Source organism: Pholcus phalangioides, unplaced genomic scaffold, assembly GCF_987345545.1.
Source record: "Pholcus phalangioides strain wild (caught in Gottingen) unplaced genomic scaffold, Ppha-v1.0 ptg000031l_1, whole genome shotgun sequence".
NCBI lineage: Eukaryota > Metazoa > Arthropoda > Arachnida > Araneae > Pholcidae > Pholcus > Pholcus phalangioides.
The window spans coordinates 9,051,987-9,072,285 of NW_028301621.1; the positions used below are offsets into that span (position 1 = coordinate 9,051,987).

Consider the following 20,299-nt stretch of genomic DNA (forward strand, 5'->3'; position numbering starts at 1 on the left):
TGCCGTTCCTCATCTCCAAGGAGTCCCAGAGGGCACAATATCTCTTTGTGGTCGGACTGGAAGAAACGACGTCTTGCCACCCTGGTCTGTTTCTAGTGGATTCCTTCCAGTGTATGACCACTCGTACGTCCGGATCTTCCAGTTGCGCCTTTCGAGTGTGCTCGTCACTCCAACGATCGTCACTTAAGTCCTGAGACTGTAGCTGCCTCGCAATAGGTTCTGCAGACCTGTATTTCCTTTCTACCTTGAGACAATGACGGCAGTTCCGTGGGCATGGTTTCCTCGATATGGCAACGGCATCTCTCCGCGATGCTCCCTCACGATGCTGGATTCTTCTCTTACGGCTACCCGGCCTTCTCAAGAGAACGGCTCCGATTCCACCATCGTCCATGCTCCCATCGGGGATTCCTGCTTCTGGGACAGCCATCACTTTCCGCTGAAGGACTTCGTCGTGACAACCTCCAAGTAGGACGACGTTTTGTTCTTTCATTTTAGACAACTGGTCACTCCGAATGTCCAAAGACAGTCCATGCTTCTTCAGGAAGTCCAGTCCGAGGATGCCCGTGTCCTGGATGTCGGCTGCGAAGACAGCATGACGATAGGTGACCGACACCAACCTCGCTGAGACTTCCAACTTTCCACGCACAGTCACCTTCTCTCCCGTGACTGTCTGTAGGGTCAACGACGGTGCCACGTACAGAATTCGCTGCTGGAATCTTCGATCCAGGTCTCTCCAAACGATTCTGACGTTGACTCCAGGGTCGATGTCCATCTGGCATGGAAACTCAATTTCCTTGCACAGTCTACGCTCCCCACCATGCCGCTGTGAGCCATGGTACACACGACTTAAGGCGCTTCCTTCACAAGCAGCGGCGATGGCTTGCCTCACACCATTGACGATATCCTCCTTGACAGCAGCGATGGATGTGTTGACGGCGGCGATATTGGACTCCATGCTAACTTTCATCTGGGCCATCATATCCATCAGCTGCTTGAACTGTTCTCCCGTCTCGTTCTTCTCCATACTTCTTGTCTTGACCATTCAAGTCCTTGCAGCGTCGCTCTTCTGACACCAGTTTTGTTACGTCGCGCCGCCGGGTCACTCGTCGAACCTCTTCTCACCAGACCCGTCCCGTCGCGCGGATCTCTGCAGGGTTCTTCGCCGAAGACTTGAACATGGGTAGACAATCACACGAACGAGGATTCGAGAACAAATACTCGCTTTTATTTACATGAGCTGCTAAAACTACTGCTAAACTAGAGCAGCCTTCCGAACGTCTTCTCCCTTCGCGTTCTACTTTCCGAGTCTATTTTTTAATCTCGTTCTTCTATTATCACAATCGCATGCCACGCGAACCTTGCATGCGTTAACCAAGCCTTTTCAAATTCTACCCTTCGTAACAGTATGTATGGTTGAGTAGTAGTAGTAGTAGTAGTTGAAGAACGAATTTTAAATTCCAGTCAGACGATTTTGTCGTGGTCAGATTCGAGTTTATTCTGGTCAGATTTTTGCTGAACACTTTCATTGAAATGTTTGCTGAACACTTTCATTGAAATTTTTGCTGAACGCTTTCATTTAAATTTTTGCTGAACGCTTTCATTGAAAGTTTTGTTGAACACTTTCAAAATTTTTGTTGACATTTTTGATAGAGACTGCCCATGAATGTTTGATTCTATGTGAAAATAATGTTGAAATATTTGTGGTGGATAAATTTCAGCTGAAATTGTTCGTAGAGATCAGTTAATAAACAGGGTGACCATACGTCCCGTATTTCCCGGGACAGTCCCGATTTTCTTTCTTTTTCTGGTCGTCCGGACATTTTTGCAAAAGTGTCCCAGTTTTTCCCGTTTTTTACATGACGCCTACTTGGATTTTTATTTTTATTGAAGTCTCAACGATCGAAATTATTTTTCATCTCAGAAATTATATTATGATAATTACAACTATAAGAACATTAATCTCTCGCATTTGTCTTATTGAACGTTTTATTTCGTGGAATTCATTTTAATACACTGCAATTTGCAGTAACGCTTCGTTTCCCGCCATTTATATTTTTTAACTGTAATTTCAGTTATATTTGGCAACTTTGTGCACTTTTGGCGTTGTTCTTGGCGATAATTGGCAATGTCCCGTATTTTACCGTATTTGGAACTCCAATTTCCCCGTATTTCTCTCGAGGAAATATGGTCAGCCTATTCATAAATATCTGAAAAGGGGGTGATAGTTGACTGACATTTGCACTGAAATGTTTGCGAGCAGTTGGACGGAAGTGTTTGGCTAACACTTGCGCTGAAATTTTTGGCCAGCACCTTCGCTAAAACGTTTTCCAACACATTAGTTGGGATGTTTTCGAACAACTGGGCTGAAATATTTACTAGCAACTTGCTTATAAAAGTTTGGCTGACATTATCGCTGAAATATTTGACAGATACTGCTGAATTTGCTGAATGGTGTTGAAACGTTTGGCTGATACTTGCATTGGAATGTCTCGATTAGATTAAAACTGTGTATTATTTCATCGACGCTCGTGTCAAAATATCTGAACGACATCCTCCACCAATACGGATGATGGAGCATTTTCCTTCATGGCCCTTCATACAAGCAAGTTAGTTAGCATGGCCCTTTTTCGTCATTCAAGTCGACAAGCCTTCAACGTGTGCTATCACATTACCGGATCGCGAGGGCCCTTTTTTACTCAATAAAATGTCACCCAGATTTCAATAATGTCATTTGAGAGAAATCTCAAACGTCTCCGAGAGAATCGACAGCCACTTGGCATTCCATCCCATTGATGACACTCGAGCGAAACACGTCAATCGAACTTCATTACTTCGTTGGATGGGCCAATGATTCCGCATATCTTCATGGGGGTACATAAGTGCTCTACTTATGTGAATATAACATATAATATGCACGGTATTTCTCTCCGTTGGTTGCTCCTACCCTGTGTACGTGTGTGACAGCTGCTGCTGCTGCTGGCAACTGCGACTAAGAATGTGATGGCTTTCTTTTTTTTTGTATTTATTTTCTTGAAGAAAAGCTGACACGTCAAGAAAAGAGACAGCAGCAGCAGCAGAAGAAGAAGAGAAAGAGAATGAAAAAAGAAATGTTTCTAACACAGCAAAGATGAAAGACCGATTGTGATGGTACATTAGCCAAGAAAGAGTCACTTGTGTGTATGTGTGTTACGCATTTTCGGCCTTCGACATATGCAGTGACACACCCTTTTTTGCCGCTGGTCTTTTTGTGTGGATATTGTTTGCATCGATGGAAATACGAACCAGAAAAATGTATAGAGAAGGGAGGGTTTAGAGAGAGAATCCAATATGGACGACATGCATATGTGCCACTTATCGCACATCAATCGATTCCGTTACATTCAAAGAATGTCTTTTTTGGAAGCGGTTTCTGGGCCCAACCTCCTTTCTTCTCAAGACTCTTCTTCAGATGGAACTAAAAAGAAAAAAGATGGTGTGTTTGCTTTGACGACGACGCATTTTCTGGCGTCTCGTACAAACCGTGACATGATGATGACTTGGCACATATTTTGTATCGTGTGCTTCGAAGGAAGTGAATGGGACTCACTGGGCAAGACTTTTTGGTCGGGGACAGTTGGCAGCACAACAAGGTGATGATTGCACCATGATGACAAACCAAGACACGTCATTCAGGACGTCATTGTTTTTACCCCCCCCCCCTCTTCCCTTTCTTCTTTATGCGATGATTCTTCTTTGAATGTTTCCGATGGAAACATTTTCACCTGACGCGTAATTTAAAGGCTATTGTTACAGGATGGGAAAAAAAAGAAAATTGTTTTTTTTTTCATTCCTCAAAATTTGATCATTCTTTAAAAGTCAAATTTTTACGATGGCATTGTTGCAAACTCGTTTTCATCGAGAGAATTGTCACAAGCATTATTTCCCTCGAGAATGTTGCTGAAAACCCCATTTAATGAAGATAATAGTCAAGAAATCAAGTCTTTAGTGACGATAGTAATTGCTTCAAAAAGTATATTTTCAAAGAACCATTGCAATAAGGGGAGGGGGGATGGTTTGCATTTTTTAACCGTTGCATATTCTTTCACTGCAGCATTATTAAGACAATTATTCGAAGAGAAATTTAAAGAATTTACTCTTTGTGCAAAACGTTTTCTTTTTACTTCATTGTTAAGAAAGTGTTTGCAAAAAAACTTTGACATAGGTCTATGTAAGGCGCTAATTCTTGCGTCATCCAAATTTTAAAAAATTTTAGAAAAATATATAGATTACTGAAAATATCCCCTATTGTTTTATATTGTTGAAAAAATATCAAGATCAGCACTGAAAATACTGGTCTAAGACCATTGTTTGAAAAATGGTGCAAGACCGGTTGTAGGGAAAAAACTTTCATTAGAGATCATTGTTGAAAAATCTCAAATTAATCTAATCGAAACATTCCAGTGCAAGTATCAGCGCAAGGGTTTGACAAAACATTTCAACACCATTCAGCAAATTCAGCAGTATCTGTCAAATACTTCAGCGATAATGTCAGCCAAACTTTTATAAGCAAGTCGCTAGCAAATATTTCAGCCCAGCTGTTCGAAAACATTCCAACTAATGTGCTGGAAAGTATTTTAGCGCAGGTGCTAGCCAAAAATTTCAGCGTAAGTGTTAGCCAAACACTTCCGTCCAACTGCTCGCAAACATTTCAGTGCAAGTGTCAGTCAACTATCACCCCCTTTTCAGATATTTATGAATAGGCTGACCATATTTCCTCGAGAGAAATACGGGAAATTGGAGTTCCAAATACGGGAAAATACGGGACATCGCCAATTATCGCCAAAAAAAATTTAAGATATCACCCAATATCTTAAATTATTTTTTAGATATTGTGTTGTTGACACTTTCCTTTTGTTTTCCTTTTTTAAAAAAACTTTAATCTTATATATAAATGTGAAAGTATGTCTGTCTGTCTGTCTGTATGTATGTATGTCTGTTCTTTATACAAATCTACAGTTTTAGGCCTTTCGTCGCCAGATTTTGCATATTTACCAAACAGGACCGGGATTGAACCGTAGGCTACTTTAAAAGTTCGTCAGAGCTGGGCAAATTCCCGAAATGGGCGAAAAACTGTCAGGCAACAATGGTTTTGGGGCCTCAACAATTACTTTCGGAACATTTACTTTGGTTACCGTGGTTTCCAACAATGCGTTTCAGACGTGTATATATGCCTTTACAATGGTTTGTCACACCTTTAATTCTGTTATTATAACAGTTTGTAACTTTTCCAATTATCCCAGTAATTGAAGAAAACCCAGGAAGAGCGCCGGGTATTTCTGCTAGCCTATATACAGGGTATCCTGTAAGTGCTAATGCGGCCTTTATCTCATCAACCGCCCATCGTAGAGGTATAGTTTCAAATTAAAAAATGCTTAAAAGGCGTTTGAATAATATTCGCTGCACAAGCTGGACGTATGACGTCGCTAACAACAAAGGACAACAACTACGACGACAAAATTGGGAATAAAAATGTTTAACGCCAGCTGATGAACTCAATGCTTGCCTCAAATCATCAACACTCTGGCACGAAGTTAAAAAATTATCATTATCCACCAACATGCGAGTTCAACTGAAAAATGACTCAGCACTGCGATCATTTTCCCGTCAGTTGATCAAACTTGGCAATGGAAGAATTCCCGTAGAGACCCAAGCACTGGACTCATTACGTTTTCAAATGGATTTTGCCAGTAGTTAAACTCAGTTCAAGAACTTGCAGACAAAGTCTTCCCAAACATTCAACAAAATCACCGAAACCATGAGTGACTTTGCGAGAGAGCGATTCCGGCACCGAAAAATGACAGTGTGAACAAGATCAACGAAAAAATCCTAAAAATTATTCCGGGAGACTCCACATCTTACAAATCGGTTGACACTGTCACAGACACAGAGCAGACAGTTCTGTATTCTGCAGTCTTTGGATATTCCGGGTGTGCCACCACACAATTTAACCCTGAAAGTCGGAGCACCTGTATTGCTTTTAAGAAATTTGGAGACACCGATACTCTGCAATGGCAGCAGACTCAGCGTGAAGAAATTGCACAATTACATCATCGAAGCACCGATTCTAACTGGATGTACCGGAGGAGAAGACGTCTTCATTCCACGCATCCCAATTATCACTGAAGAAATTCCATTCACTTTCAAGCGATTACAGTTCCCGATTGGTTCAACTTTTGCCATGACAATCAACAAAGCGCAAGGCCAGTCGTTAGCAGTGGCAGGTATCAACCTACTTGAGTCCTGTATTTCTCACGGACAGCTTTTCGTTGCCTTTTCGCGTGTTGGTAATCCCAAAAATTTGTACATCTACACACCAGATGGAAAAACAGAAAATACTGTGTATCCACAAGCGATTGCTTCAAGTTTTTAATTAAAATATTTAAAAATAAAAGTAGTTATTTCTTACTTGATGCAGAATTTTTTTGATTAAGAATTAATATACGTATATAAATTTTTTACGGGGCGGGCAACGTCACCGGGCATCAGCTAGTTCCATATGAAATCACATTTTCAAATCCTATTCGAATGTTAATTAACAGATTACATAATAGTTGGACAGCTTTAGATCGTGTTTCAAAGATGTGTTAGTTTCATTTTTTCTCCGGTAGGTGTCATCCGATTTTCTTCATTATTTCCCGCTACATCATTCTGAATTACACATCTTATATAATCACGTTACCGCATCTGGTAACAGCAGTAATGATGAGTTACTCAAAAAAAATCCTTGAATTCGATCTCCGTAGCGTGTTACGCGGCCATTACGCATCAATATCAATAATAACAAAGTCTGCAAAATTCCACTACTCACGCGGTAGAATTGCAAGACATTCGATACGCAATCCTCTTCATGCTTTTGCATAACAGTAATAATGATGGGTGTAATAATTTCTGGGTGGGAACGGCCAGACAGAACGGCCTTGATCAACATTTTCAGACTGACAGGAAAAAAAAAAGAAAGAGAAGAACTAATAATAATTTAGTTGACTTGTAAGCATTTACTTACTTAAGTGATTGCGTAAAACGAGGGGTGACAAAAAAATGACTAATGATGACTTGTTCAGACTAGAAAGATTCAGTTTGCAATAACTGCACGTACAATGAGCATAATTAGCGGAATCTCTGTCTTCAACGCGCATGCGTAGGAAAAAATATTTAAAAACTGGGAAAGGGAACGGGTTTTAATCCGTTTTACACATTTATAACTCTTCACCCCAGAGTTCGCTCATAATTAATAGAGACCCGAACCCTAAATAAGCCAAAAACCCCGATTTCCATCATTGACTTTCTCAGCACCAAAACCCTTTATTAATGAACAGTACCTGTACCCTGGGTTAACAAAACCCTGCTAAGACAAACTTTTTTTTTTTTTTCAAATTATATTTCGAGCACGGACACCATCAAAAGAACTTTCTTAGAACTCTCTTAGAACTTTTACAACTACGGGATTCTGGTATCAATTATAATGAATACCAGAACCCCGCCAAGACAAACACTTTTTCGAATAACCATTCGAACCTGAAAACCATCCTCTTCGAAACGCTTTCTTCAGTGTGGGTTTCCATCACGCAGCCGCAGAACTTCTTTAACGGATACCCAAACTCAGGGTTAGCCAGTAAAACATCATATTTCTAGCATGTATTCCATCTACCCTAAAACGCCCTCTTTCTGAATACTCGATTCCGGGTAAGCCCAAATCCTGCTGAAACAATTTTTTTTCAACTCTAAGCATGAACACGTCATATGACGTATTTCTAGCATGAACACGTAGGTTCCAGAATTATATTTTTCTGAATTCTCGATCCTGGGGTTAGACAAAATTTTCCTTCATTGGAAAACTTTTCTTCAAATCTCATTTCTAGCATTGATGCCCCAGAACTGTAAATGAATGTTCAAAGCAGAAGTCAGCTGAACCAAATAAGACAAAATTTTATTCAATCAGATTTTGAGCAAGGACGCTTTAGTCCCAGAACCCCATGTATATTGAATACCCTAACAGAATATTTACTCCCCAAACAGTTTTGGGAAGTACGACGCATTCATTACCCTGTTATATCGCTAATATTGAAAAATGAAAAATAATTACTTCACTAACGTATCTTCCGATCATGCATTAATGATTGATTCTTATGTTCTACAGTTAATTTTAAATGACATTTTTAATATCAATTCAGAAACCAAATTCTCGTTACCAGGTCAGACACCTTTTTATTCTACATCTAAATCAGACCAGATTCTTTAATCTTTTTTCATGGCAAAATCTTCAAAGATTCCTCCATAATGAACACCTATTCATAAAGGATACTAAAAACAGAAAGGCTCTCTATCGGCATCAATGTTTAATGAGTTGCTTCATCATAACCTTCATTTTATTTATTTTTTTTGAAGGGATATAAAAATGAAATCCGTCCTGTGGAGTATCATCCGCTAATAAGAGGTTCATTATCAATGTTTCCCTGCTGTTCTATCACCAATAAATAATCAATTGAATGAGTTTGATGGGGTAGAAAAAAAGCTGAATAATGAATCGCTTCCGAAGCGAAATTTTGATAATGAGTATGGTAAAAAAAAGGGGGGGCTGATCAAACAGAATCTGTTTTTTTTTATATTCTTTTTCTTTTCTTTAGCAAATATTTTCGATCAAGGCCGTCTCGCCCTCCCAATGCTAAAGTGGCGATAGTGATGGATTCACTTTCTTTTTTTTTTCCTCTCTGAATTCCCTGTTCAAGGACACTTTAGATAAGAAGCTGTATAATGTGAAAGATCTAAAAGCTTCGAGGAAAAACAAATTTCGCTAAATTTATTTTCAATTTCATTCTATTTTTTTTTTTAATTTATTTGATCAAAAAACTATTTTTGTGAAATTTTCAAAACTATTTATAATCATCTTGAAGAAAAAATTCAGAGCGGAAAGTATCCCAAATAAATATTTTGCAGATTGAAAGAAATTATAGGGCTTATATTAAAAATCGGATATAATTCTTTGAAAATGTTAGTGCAATCTTAAAATAAATCAGTTGATCATAGAATTTAACGTAATGAATAAATGAACATATTCTATCTGATTCCATCTGAAAAATCTATTTAGAAAATAACACTTGAATTTGTGCTTGAAAAATTCACTTAAAAATGTTCAGTATTCCCGAAAAGATGAAAATGAAGGGAAAAAAATAATAAACACACACACACACGTCTTAAAATTGAAAAGAACGATAAAAAATATGTCAAATATTTTTAGAATATCGGTTTTTTTTTTGTTTCATTGAAAATCCATTTCAATGAAACAAAAAATCATTCCAATGAAAAAATCATTGAGAACCGTAAAAACGCGTTGGAAACCGCAAAAATCACAGTGAAGACTGTAAAAATCATTCCAATAAAAAAATCATAGGAGACCGTAAAAATCATTCCAATGAAAAATATCACTGAAGGCCGTAAAAATCGCGTTGAAGAATGTAAAAATCATTAAAATTAAAAAAATAATAGGAGACTATAAAAATCATTCCAATGAAAAAAATCATTGAAGACTGTAAAAATTGCATTGAAGACTAAAAATCATTTCAATGAAAAAAATCATTCCAATGAAAAAATCATCGAAACTGATTGATTGATTTTCTGAAAATGTATTTTATAAATAAAGGTTAAGAAATAAAAACCTCTAAAAAAAATTTGGGGAGAAATTTTTGTATACGTTATATCAAGTCATTGAAAGTAAATTATTTATGATTACATAAAATTATAATTTTTACGTATAAAATACCTTCAAATAAATTTAAAATTAACTAAATCTTAAAAAAAACATTTTAAAACTAAAATTTTTCAAAGTAATGAACATATTTGAATTTTTAAAAAATATAAATTTATAAAATTATATAAAAAATTATTTTATTTAAGAGAATTCCTGAAAAAAGAATGCATAAAAGTTTTTCATAAAAAATTTATGTGTTTACCACTTCAATACTAATCAAAAATATAATAATGTTGATAAATTTCTGAAATTATATATCAAGAATGTTTTGAAGAGTATTTAACTCGTGTATAACATAAGTGTTTATTTAATTTTAAAATTATCAAAGTATTACTTTATAACTGCGAAAAACATCGAGAAAATTTCGAAATACGTCATTAGAAATACCTAATGAAAATCAATGCTAAAACTTCAACACAAACTTGATAACAAAAAAAATTCATAGAAAAAAATTGAATAAAATTTTAAAAAATCGTGAAGAAGAGAGAGATTAAAAAAAATATGCGAGGCACAAAAAATTGACGAATGCTCTTTAAAATTTTAAAAACGTTAGCAATATTCTTTTATAAAACTTATAATCGTTTTGACCGTCTTAACAGCATTTTGTATGAATTCCAAAACATTAATTATGTAAATTTTATTGGTGTGAAACGTGATAAAAAAAATAAAATTATAAAAGTAGTTTTTATATTTTTAGAAACTGTACAATAATTCAAAAATTGACAAATTATATGTAAATGGAAGATAAAAATTCTAAAAATTCATGAAATTTTATTTTTTTATAATTTTTTTTTATAAAATTCAATTTAAATAAACTTATTGTTTGAAAATGAAATCATTTTTCTTTATACACCAGGTTTACCTTGATCTTGATCAGTAGCATCACGCATAGCATACATATTCAGCCTGAATCACATTATACGCGTTGCCAAATCGTCGTCGACACGGAGACAGTAGTTGGTGCTGTCTGTATAATGACTTGGTTACCGTTCGCTTGCGCTTGTGCCAAATTTTCTCGGTGAAATTTTGCTTCTCCCCCCCCCCTCCCCCCCCCCTCAAACCCGAAATAGCATCCGCGACAAATTTTTCAAACCACATCCATCTATTGCCAAAAAAAGCAATTTCTTTTTTTTGAAAAAGAACAGCTCAAGCTTTACAATTTATTAAGCAAAACTTTTATATTCTACTTTATTTTATTTATCTAGAAAAAGTACTTATTACTTTATTATAGTTTATAAATCGCACTGAATTAATTCTTAATAAATTTTCGATTTTCTGAACACTGAATTAATTTTTGATTTTCTAAACACTGAATTAATTTTTCATTTTCTAAACACTGAATTAATTTTTGATTTCCTAAACACTGAATTAATTTTTGATTTTCTAAACACTGAATTTACTTTTGATTTTCTAAGCACTGAATTTACTTTTGATTTTCTAAGCACTGAATTTACTTTTGATTTTCTAAACACTGAATTAATTTTCGATTTTCTAAACACTGAATTTACTTTTGATTTTCTAAGCACTGAATTTACTTTTGATTTTCTAAGCACTGAATTTACTTTTGATTTTCTAAACACTGAATTAATTTTCGATTTTCTAAACACTGAATTAATTTTCGATTTTCTAAACACTGAATTAATTTTCGATTTTCTAAACACTGAATTAATTTTCGATTTTCTAAGCACTGAATTTACTTTTGATTTTCTAAGCACTGAATTTACTTTTGATTTTCTAAACACTGAATTAATTTTCGATTTTCTAAACACTGAATTAATTTTCGATTTTCTAAACACTGAATTAATTTTCGATTTTCTAAACACTGAATTTACTTTTGATTTTCTAAGCACTGAATTTACTTTTGATTGTCTCGATACTAAAATAAATTTTCAAAATTTATCAATAAATAAATCTTCATTGTTTAGGGCCACGTCGCAAAGAAGGTATGGGTGAACAATTCGTTTTACAACATAACGTTCGTTTTCGTAACATAATAAAATAGAAATGTACGTGTTTAAAAAAAAAGATGAAAAATGTGTGAGTGAATGTGTGCTTAACAAAAAACATTGATCGTTAACAACATACAAGATCAAATACGAAAAAAACGGGACATTTTTATGAAGACTAAAAACTATAGGAACATCCCGTGAAACGCGGGTCATGTGGACACTCATATCATTGACATGGAGCTTTCGCATCCACGAACTGGCGAATAATGGACGGCTTTGACATGTAGGTGAACTCAGTTTAAAGAAAACGAAAAATTCCTCTGGCAACACTTGTCCCGTTCACTGCGTGAGTTAAAATAAATCTCCGACCAACGCGAACAAAAGAAACGTTCTTTTTTTTGCTTTTGGTTTTGCTTTTTGCTGCTCGTGACGGAAATATTTACTCCCATAGGACGAATGAACAACAGAGAGAAACAAATCTAAAAATTCGTCAATTGTCATTCGTTGTCCTTGTGCCAAGAGATGGCGGTCGTTATCATATTGATGTCACTGTTACTTCCGCCATCGAAGTTTCTTCCATTTTTGTGTTTGGATAGGACGGACTCCATGACGTAAACGTTCTGGTTACACCGGGTTTCGAGAATATTCATGATACATTTTATTATAGGCCATGGCCCTTTTCTCGCTAATGCCCGAAACGTGCCCCAGGACGATTCGAGATCCGTTTGTTTTCGACAATCTGGGAATTTTTGACAGACGGGACCCCTCTCCATAAGACGAATAATCCGTTTATATGTTATACAATAAGACAAAGAAAAGACTTTATTGTTCAAGGATATATATTGCGCATTGTATTGTCCTTGTGTGTGTGTGTGTGTGTTCCTACTGGATGGATATGAAAGGGACGAGATAGTTCGGTGAACTCGTTCTGAGCTGGAATCTGCCCCTGACCCAATGGAAAAAATCGTTTACTGACCTGTCAATGGAAGTGAGAGTTTTTGTCGACGTGGTGCTCTTTTTTCCCCAGCTTTTACGACGTTTACGCTCTTCGTGATGTGGTCACCAGTGTCACGTCCTATGACAGTCAAACCTCGGTCATCTTTGAATGTTATGGCCTGTAAAACTGAGACCTACATTTCACAGATGCGGGCCGAATATTATCTAGTGATTAAATTTTATACTGGTTGAACCGAAATGTTGGCATGTTGACATAAGTCTCTTCAAAAAGGTCAGTCATGTCAGTAGTCACCCGAGTGACGTGGCGGTAAGATGTTTGTCTAACCACCGCGAATCTTGCCGGCATGTCCCAGGTTCGAAGCGGGGTAAGAATAAAGATAACGAGATATTTTCTCCTAAAGAGCTTGAGGCGACCACCGATAGATATGCGCCTCCATAATGACGATAGAGTTGATGTTTGATTAGGGTTATTTTACCCTTCTGCCTTTTTGATGTCATTCCAAGCGTCTTCCTACGTTTCGGAAGATTCGCCCTTTTGTCCTCCTTTTCACAGATTTCCAAAATTATTTTTATTTTATTATTTTATGAGTGTTTTAGAGGTTTTTTCCACATACATTCAATAATAGCCATTGAAATTCCCAGATTTTTGTTTTTTTAGCAGTTCTGTTTTAAGAGTCAGGAAAAATTATTGTTGTGGCCAGTTTTATTGATCGGAATAGTGGCGCTATCGATTGTGAAAATTAGAATAAGTGACGTCACCAAGAGGTGCGTGCCCTCCTTTCTCAGTTTTCGAATCTGGTAACCCTATGTTTGATGAAGCAGTTATGTCAGTATTTCTCGTTTCGGCCGAGCCTAGATAATTAAAACTGATGAAAGTGGTATCAAGCTACATCAGTGGTGCGCAAACTTTTTGAAGCGCTACCCAACTACATCACTCACTTTCCTTCTGAGACATAGATGACAGCACTGAAAAATCAAAAACACAACACAACACTACATATGCTACACACACAGTTACACACTTCCGGCACAACTCACTGGGTAGTAAATCGCCCATAGATGTCGAGTTGCGCTCGGTTTGAAAGAAAAGAAAGATAGATAATTGGTAATATATTATATATATAGCTCAGCTTTCTTTTTTTTCTTTTTTTTCTTTCAAACCGAGCACAACTCAGGTCTATCGACGTGGACAATTTACTACCTAGCGAGTTGTGCCGGAAGTGTAAGTGTGTGTACCTAACTGTCTGAGCACGTATCTAGTGTTGTGTATGATTTTTCAGTGCTTCCATCTATGTTTCAGAAGTGTAGTGACTGAATATTTGTGTACTTATGGGCATCTTTTTCTCAGCCACCTCGTTGGGCATTTTGCCAGTTGTGGCGTTATATTTGTATTTGTACTGTTTGTAGACCTGTTGCTCTCTGTGGCGAGACTTTTAAACGGGGAGATCAGCTTGCATTTGCGCCTTGAAGTTGGGAACCACAAAAAACAAACTTCAGCTGACCCCCACTGTGGCGACGGTGAGGTAATTAGCTCAGTTGGATAAAGGTATTCTTTAGTTTTGACGTATTTTTAAATAAAAAATGAATTTTTTATTCGGAAGTTTTTATTTTGGAGACTATCTCGCGACACCCCCCCCCCCTCCCAGAGTTCATTGACGCGATACCCACGATTTGCGCACCACGCAACGCAATGACATATGATGATGATCAATGGCAAGGCTCTGACCCGGGGCAAATGATTTTTGCGGGGTTTTTTTTTGTATTTTTTTTACGCTACAAATTAATTGTAGAAGCCCATAAAAATACTTGCCACCAGAGGAGGGGGGTCCGTCAAAGATCTGTCTAGGTGCTCAGCTGCAGGATGTGGGGAGGGGGCACGAAATGATGATAGTGTTTAGAGGTCTGGAATTTCAGTTTCGATTTCAGTTGATTCTCCAGAAATTAATGAAAGATAATCTTGTAAAAGCATCGTGGTTTTCCGGTATAAGAATGTACTAGGTCCCCTCTACAAATCTGACGCGATTAATGTTAATTGCTGTGTAAGGTTTATCATTATATATTTTACATATTGGGTGACGTAGAAAATCCGATATCGTAGTGCGACATCGAACTATGTATAAAAATGGCATAGGCTCGCCAATACAGTTAGACGTAGAAAATCGGGCGTCGAACAGTTTAGAACTCCATGTCGTTAGATGTTGCATTTCGATATCGATCAGTATAGAAAATGCATGTTAAGCGACATAGTTCGATGTAGAAATCCAATATGGTTCGATGTCGTACTCCGATATCGAACAATATAAAATTGGCATTGGTTCGTTCGAAATACGATGTCTTCAATTTGATCCACAAATAAAAGCTTGGTATGCAGCACAGTGATCTCAGTCCTTGTCCATCTTCTTAACTGGGGAAATAGCTGGAGTTGCTATCGGTGAGCGAGCCTGAGTCACGTTCGATTTGGAAACACAATCTATTGGCAGCTCCTAGTAACCAGTACTCAGAGGGCCTTTACTAGTCTGTCCGTATTTCTTTTTTTCTTGAAATACACATTTATTTCTCACACTTACTTCCATATTTTCTTAAAATACAATAAGCGTCGAGGTGTCGTTGCGAGGGGAGTACGGGAGTTCGATCCGGGGGTGGCAGCCGTGGCTGTAGTACCCTGAGCGGAACGCTTTTTTTTTAACCTTGCCTTTACATCGCCCGATTATTCCAACATACTCACACCATTTGCGGTAACCAACTTATATCTCCCATGGAGACAGAACGGGAGTATGTTTGGTGATTATGTCCATATTTCCTTGAGTAATAAGGGAAATTTCGGGATTCGGTACGGGAAAATACGGAACATCTCAGATTATCGTCAAAAACGATGCCAAAGGTTAAAAAGTTACCAAAAAATTCACATATCACTGAAAAATCGCCAAGTGCGTGAAAGGAAGTAATACAGAAAAATCCACTGCCGTGTGGATCAGAGTGATTTCCGCGAAGTTAAAAGGTTTAAAATGATGAAGATCAATGTTCTTATTCATAGATGTAATTGTCGTAACATAATTTATGAGTTGAAAGTAATTTCAATCCTTGATTTCAATAAAGAATAGAAATTCAAGCAGACTTCCTTACAAATACGTGGGGGAAAAAAACGGGATGTTTTTTTACAAAAAAAGCTTGACAAAATTACGTCAAAATGCGTGAATATCCCAGGAAATATGGTCACCATCACGTGCTTTCTGCTTGAATAAGATGGCGTCGGTCATGATAGTTGACCTTTGCTGGTCTGGGAGAGCGTCTGAAAAGGTCGATTGTCGGATTGTGTGTGTGTACAAATCGTAATTTCGACGTCATGAAGTTGGAACATTTGAATTATCTCAAACGAGATAAGATCACAAAAAAAAGATTATTCTAAAAAGCAAAAGGCAGTTATTGATTCAATTCCATTTTAACAAAGAAGGTACCGTATATACTCGTGTATAAGCCGACCTCCCCACTTCAGGACCACCAAAACCGCAATAAATTGAAAACCCGTGTATAAGCCGACCCCAAAAAATCCGTGCATTTCAGAGAAAAAAAATTCTTATATTTTCATGCAAAATGAATAGCTCACGGAAATTTACAATGGAAAATGATTCAAACATTTTAATCCGTTTCTTCTGAGTCTCCAAGCTCATCGTAATCCATCAGATCATCATAGGGAGTGCGGCATCTTTGTTTTTATCTTCATCCGGGCTGTCATCGCCATTGACACTTTAAAAGAGGATATCATCTTAAGTTCCGTCCATCGCATTGCTGATGCAACACTTTTTGAAGGGACAATTTCGGCGGAAACAGAATTTCACGCCTCATGTAGCCATTGGCACACTAGGCCAATGTCAGGTTTCTTCAAGGCACCAGTTTTTGTAGTTTCTTTATTATCGGAACTCATCCATTCGATCCACAAATTCCTCAAATAGTCTTTGAAAGACTTGTTGATGCTCAGATAAGGCTTTACAATCGACGTTAGCCCACCTGGTATCAAAGCCAATGATGTTTTCGATTTCTTTGCCTCGTCTTTGACATTATCGGGTTTTTGAACATAGCCCATACCAATAATGCTGGTTTCTCGAACACTGCTACAAAAATGACTACTGATTGAGGGGTCAATATTTTCTCATCAAAAACTGACCCGAGTATAAGCCAGCCGACCCCCCCCCCCCCACACACACTTGAGGAAGGGATTTTTCCACAAAAAAACTCGGCTTATACACGAGTATATACGGTATTTTGGGGTGAATAGAGTTTGCGTATTTTTTAAAAATCGTGTTTCCGACATTCAATATTCATCCGACGTTCTAGTGCCGGACCAGTATTGGTCCGAATAATACCGACATCGCCGTGCTGCTGGGGTAGTTCCAAAATAATTGAAAGAAATGTGAGAAAAAAAAAATGGTGTCACAAAAAATCATTTAAAAGTAATTTCAGAATCTCAATAAAAGAATAATTAAAACTTATTCAATTTGGCGCGTTACAAAACCGTAGCGAGGGAGGGGGTGGGGGGGAATTGGGAGTCTTGATTTCCCCTCCCCGAAATGTGAGCAAATGACCGAAAAAAGGGGAAAAAGATGGCCGAATCTATTGTTCTATCATTTTGGTCTTCCCCCAAAGCGGTTCAAGATTTTTAATACAGCTTTGGTCTCCCCCAATCCCCGAACGAAATTTTTGGCTACGGGCCTGGTGCTTATATTTAAACAATGACATAACAGGATTGAAGATTGTGCTGCCATCTATCAGCGAAAATACTAATTTCATACACGATGTTTAACTATCTGGCTAGGGGACATCCAAGTATTACGTAAGCAGTTTTTCAGCCATTTTTGACCCCCCCCCCCCATCCGCCGTCAACAAAATTTCGTCATCAGCTTAGAATATTTCATATCTTCAAAAACGGACGGTTGATGACGTAAGCAACCTTCAAACCAAAAAATAAATAATAATTCCGGGAACCTGAAAAGAGGGGGAAAAAAGGGCGAATTTTCTGAAACGTAGGAGGACGTCTGGTAAGGGGCCATTCAAGCATTACGCAAGCAGATTTTCAGCCGTTTTTGACCCCCCCTCGTCAGCTCAGCAAAACACTCACCCTCCGTCGGCAGCTTAGAATATTTAATATCTTCAAAAAAGGGTGATTGGGGTGATTGATGACGTAAGCAACCTTCAAACCCCCCTTCCCCCTTGTCATCAAAAGTCAGCAAATCCGAAACCCCCCTCGATGCTGACGTAATACTTGAATGACCCCTATCCCTACGTACAAAATAATATATATATATAAAAGCTACGGGGGGCACGTGTCGTCATCTATATATTTTTTTTACAGTAATAAAATATCGAGTTCATAAATATATATAGCGCGCTTGCTGCCATCTTACGACAAAAATGAAAACTACATGGTTATTATATGAAATAAAAGCACTACAGATGTCTTGGAGAGCTCGTGCAGAGCGGAATAGTGGTTCTGGTTGGAGTGTTTTTTAATCATGGAGTCTCTCAGTACAATTAATTCTCAAAATGCATGCCGTCGCGGCTTCCAGGGGGTGTCATCAAACTTAGTCGAGCGCTGTGAACCAGATATGTGATAGAATACGAGGGCCAAGGCTTGTAGAATATGTGGCACCTGGTTGCATGTGTAAAAAATGTGATTAATGTTTCTAATTCATTTTTTTTCTCTCCCTCCTCAGATACAGATGTAGTAAGGGTGGAGAGGGACAGCAAGTCACATGCCTGGACGTACGATGGTAAAACAGGTAAATTTCACTCTCCCTTTTATTTACTTTCAAAATAACAGTGCATGCATAGCCTAATGTGCAGGGTCAACTACAAAACGAGCCGCTACGACACACCATCTACATAACAACAAAACTGTTAGTCAGGCAGGGATACAGGTGTCGGAGGGGAGTGACTTATTGTGTTTTAGTAGTCACTGCTATCCCTTAAAATATGAAAATGTAAAGCTCAATTTCCATATTATCAGTCTCTTTCGCCCCCCCCCCCCCCTCTGGACCCGCATCTAGTGTTGATAGAAATAGTGCTAATTATAACTATGAAAGATGCATTTCTACCCACGAGAATTGAAATCGTTTACAATGCCCTCTATCGGGGAATTGCTGAATCTGCACAGTAATCTCTGGGGGGACTGGGGCCCAATAATATTTTTTATCGATTCGGTGTTTTTGGTGTTTTTATCAAAATTTATGCACCTAAGTGGTTATCACCATCCCCTCCCCATTACTCAGAAATGCCACGTATTTCATGAAAGTCACTAAAGTCGGGTTTTCCTAGGAATAGGTTTGTTGCGCAGCGTGAACCGAATTAGACTATTTCGCGCCGACAGAAACGACTTACATAATCACGCTACGCGTTTGTGTTTCCTAGCGAGGCGCATCAGATCAAGGCGGCTATATAAATTATATGGCTTTGGCATCAGCTACTCTGTCGTCTGCATGCTCCGGTTTGAAGGGAAGGAAAAGAAAACACACAAGAGTGAAGAGAATATCGGCAAAACCGCGACGCAATCCTCCAGAAGCAGTCGGCCAATCACGCCTGACGTAAAGCGCTGTCGTGAGGCGTATTGCGCTCTGTAGGAAAACAGTCATGCTGCTTTTCTTACTGGTGAGTGGACGGCGTGTCGCGCTGGACGAATCACGTTGCGCGCGGCACAGGAAACCTGCTCCTAGGAAAACCCGGCTTAAAAATGTTCCACATCGTTAATGCGATCCTTCCCCTCGGCGTAGTATTTTGCAGATGTTCGTCCAAAGACTAACCCATAGAATGTGTTAGAGAATAAGGAACAACGAAATAACCATGAGAGAGATTGGGCCGTAAATGCTGGCCGTAACCCATGTCCCGTAGGTCAAATGTGGCGGAGTAATCTGATGTGGCCCTTGATCTCAAACCTAATTTTGCAAATCGGTTTGAAACTGCAACGTTTTGCATCACTCTAGTGGCCCGTGGTGCATTTCCATATCACTGAAGGGACCCTTGGTGCGGTTTCACATCACTTGAGCCACCCGCGGCACATTTCCAGACCACTGGGTTGCCTCGTGGTGCAATTTCACATCACTTAGGTGGCACCTCGCTCATTTCCAGATCGCTTAAGTGACCCACGGCAAAGTTGCAGGCTACTCAAGTGGTCCGCAGCACATTTCCAGACCACTAGAGTGCCTCGTGGTGCAGTTTCAAATCATTTAAGTGCCTCGTGGTGCAGTTTCAAATCATTTAAGTGCCTCGTGGTGCAGTTTCAAATCATTTAAGTGCCTCGTGGTGCAGTTTCAAATCATTTAAGTGCCTCGTGGTGCAGTTTCAAATCATTTAAGTGCCTCGTGGTGCAGTTTCAAATCATTTAAGTGCCTCGTGGTGCCATTTCACATCATTTAGGTGGCTCGCAGTTCATTCTAAATGTGGCCCATGGCACATTTCCATATCATTTAAAGTGACCTGTGATGGTGCTGTTCCGGGTCATTTCAGTGGCCTCGCGACACGTTTCCAAACCAATGAAGTGGCCCGCACTTTCTGAAAAGTTGAATTATACATGGTTGGGTTGTATTGAACTATGCTACGGATTATACCTTTGGATTATGCT

General features: G+C 38.3%; 1 protein-coding gene across 1 annotated transcript in view; it reads left to right on the forward strand.

Annotated features, from left to right (window-relative positions):
- The window catches only part of LOC149067106 (carbonic anhydrase 2-like), a 68,163-nt gene that overhangs the window by 39,279 nt on the left and 8,585 nt on the right, over nucleotides 1-20,299 (forward strand). Inside the window, exon 2 of the mRNA XM_089252892.1 lies at nucleotides 18,399-18,464. Within this exon, the coding sequence (XP_089109018.1) occupies nucleotides 18,399-18,464 (66 nt within the window). The remainder of the gene's footprint in view (nucleotides 1-18,398; nucleotides 18,465-20,299) is intronic.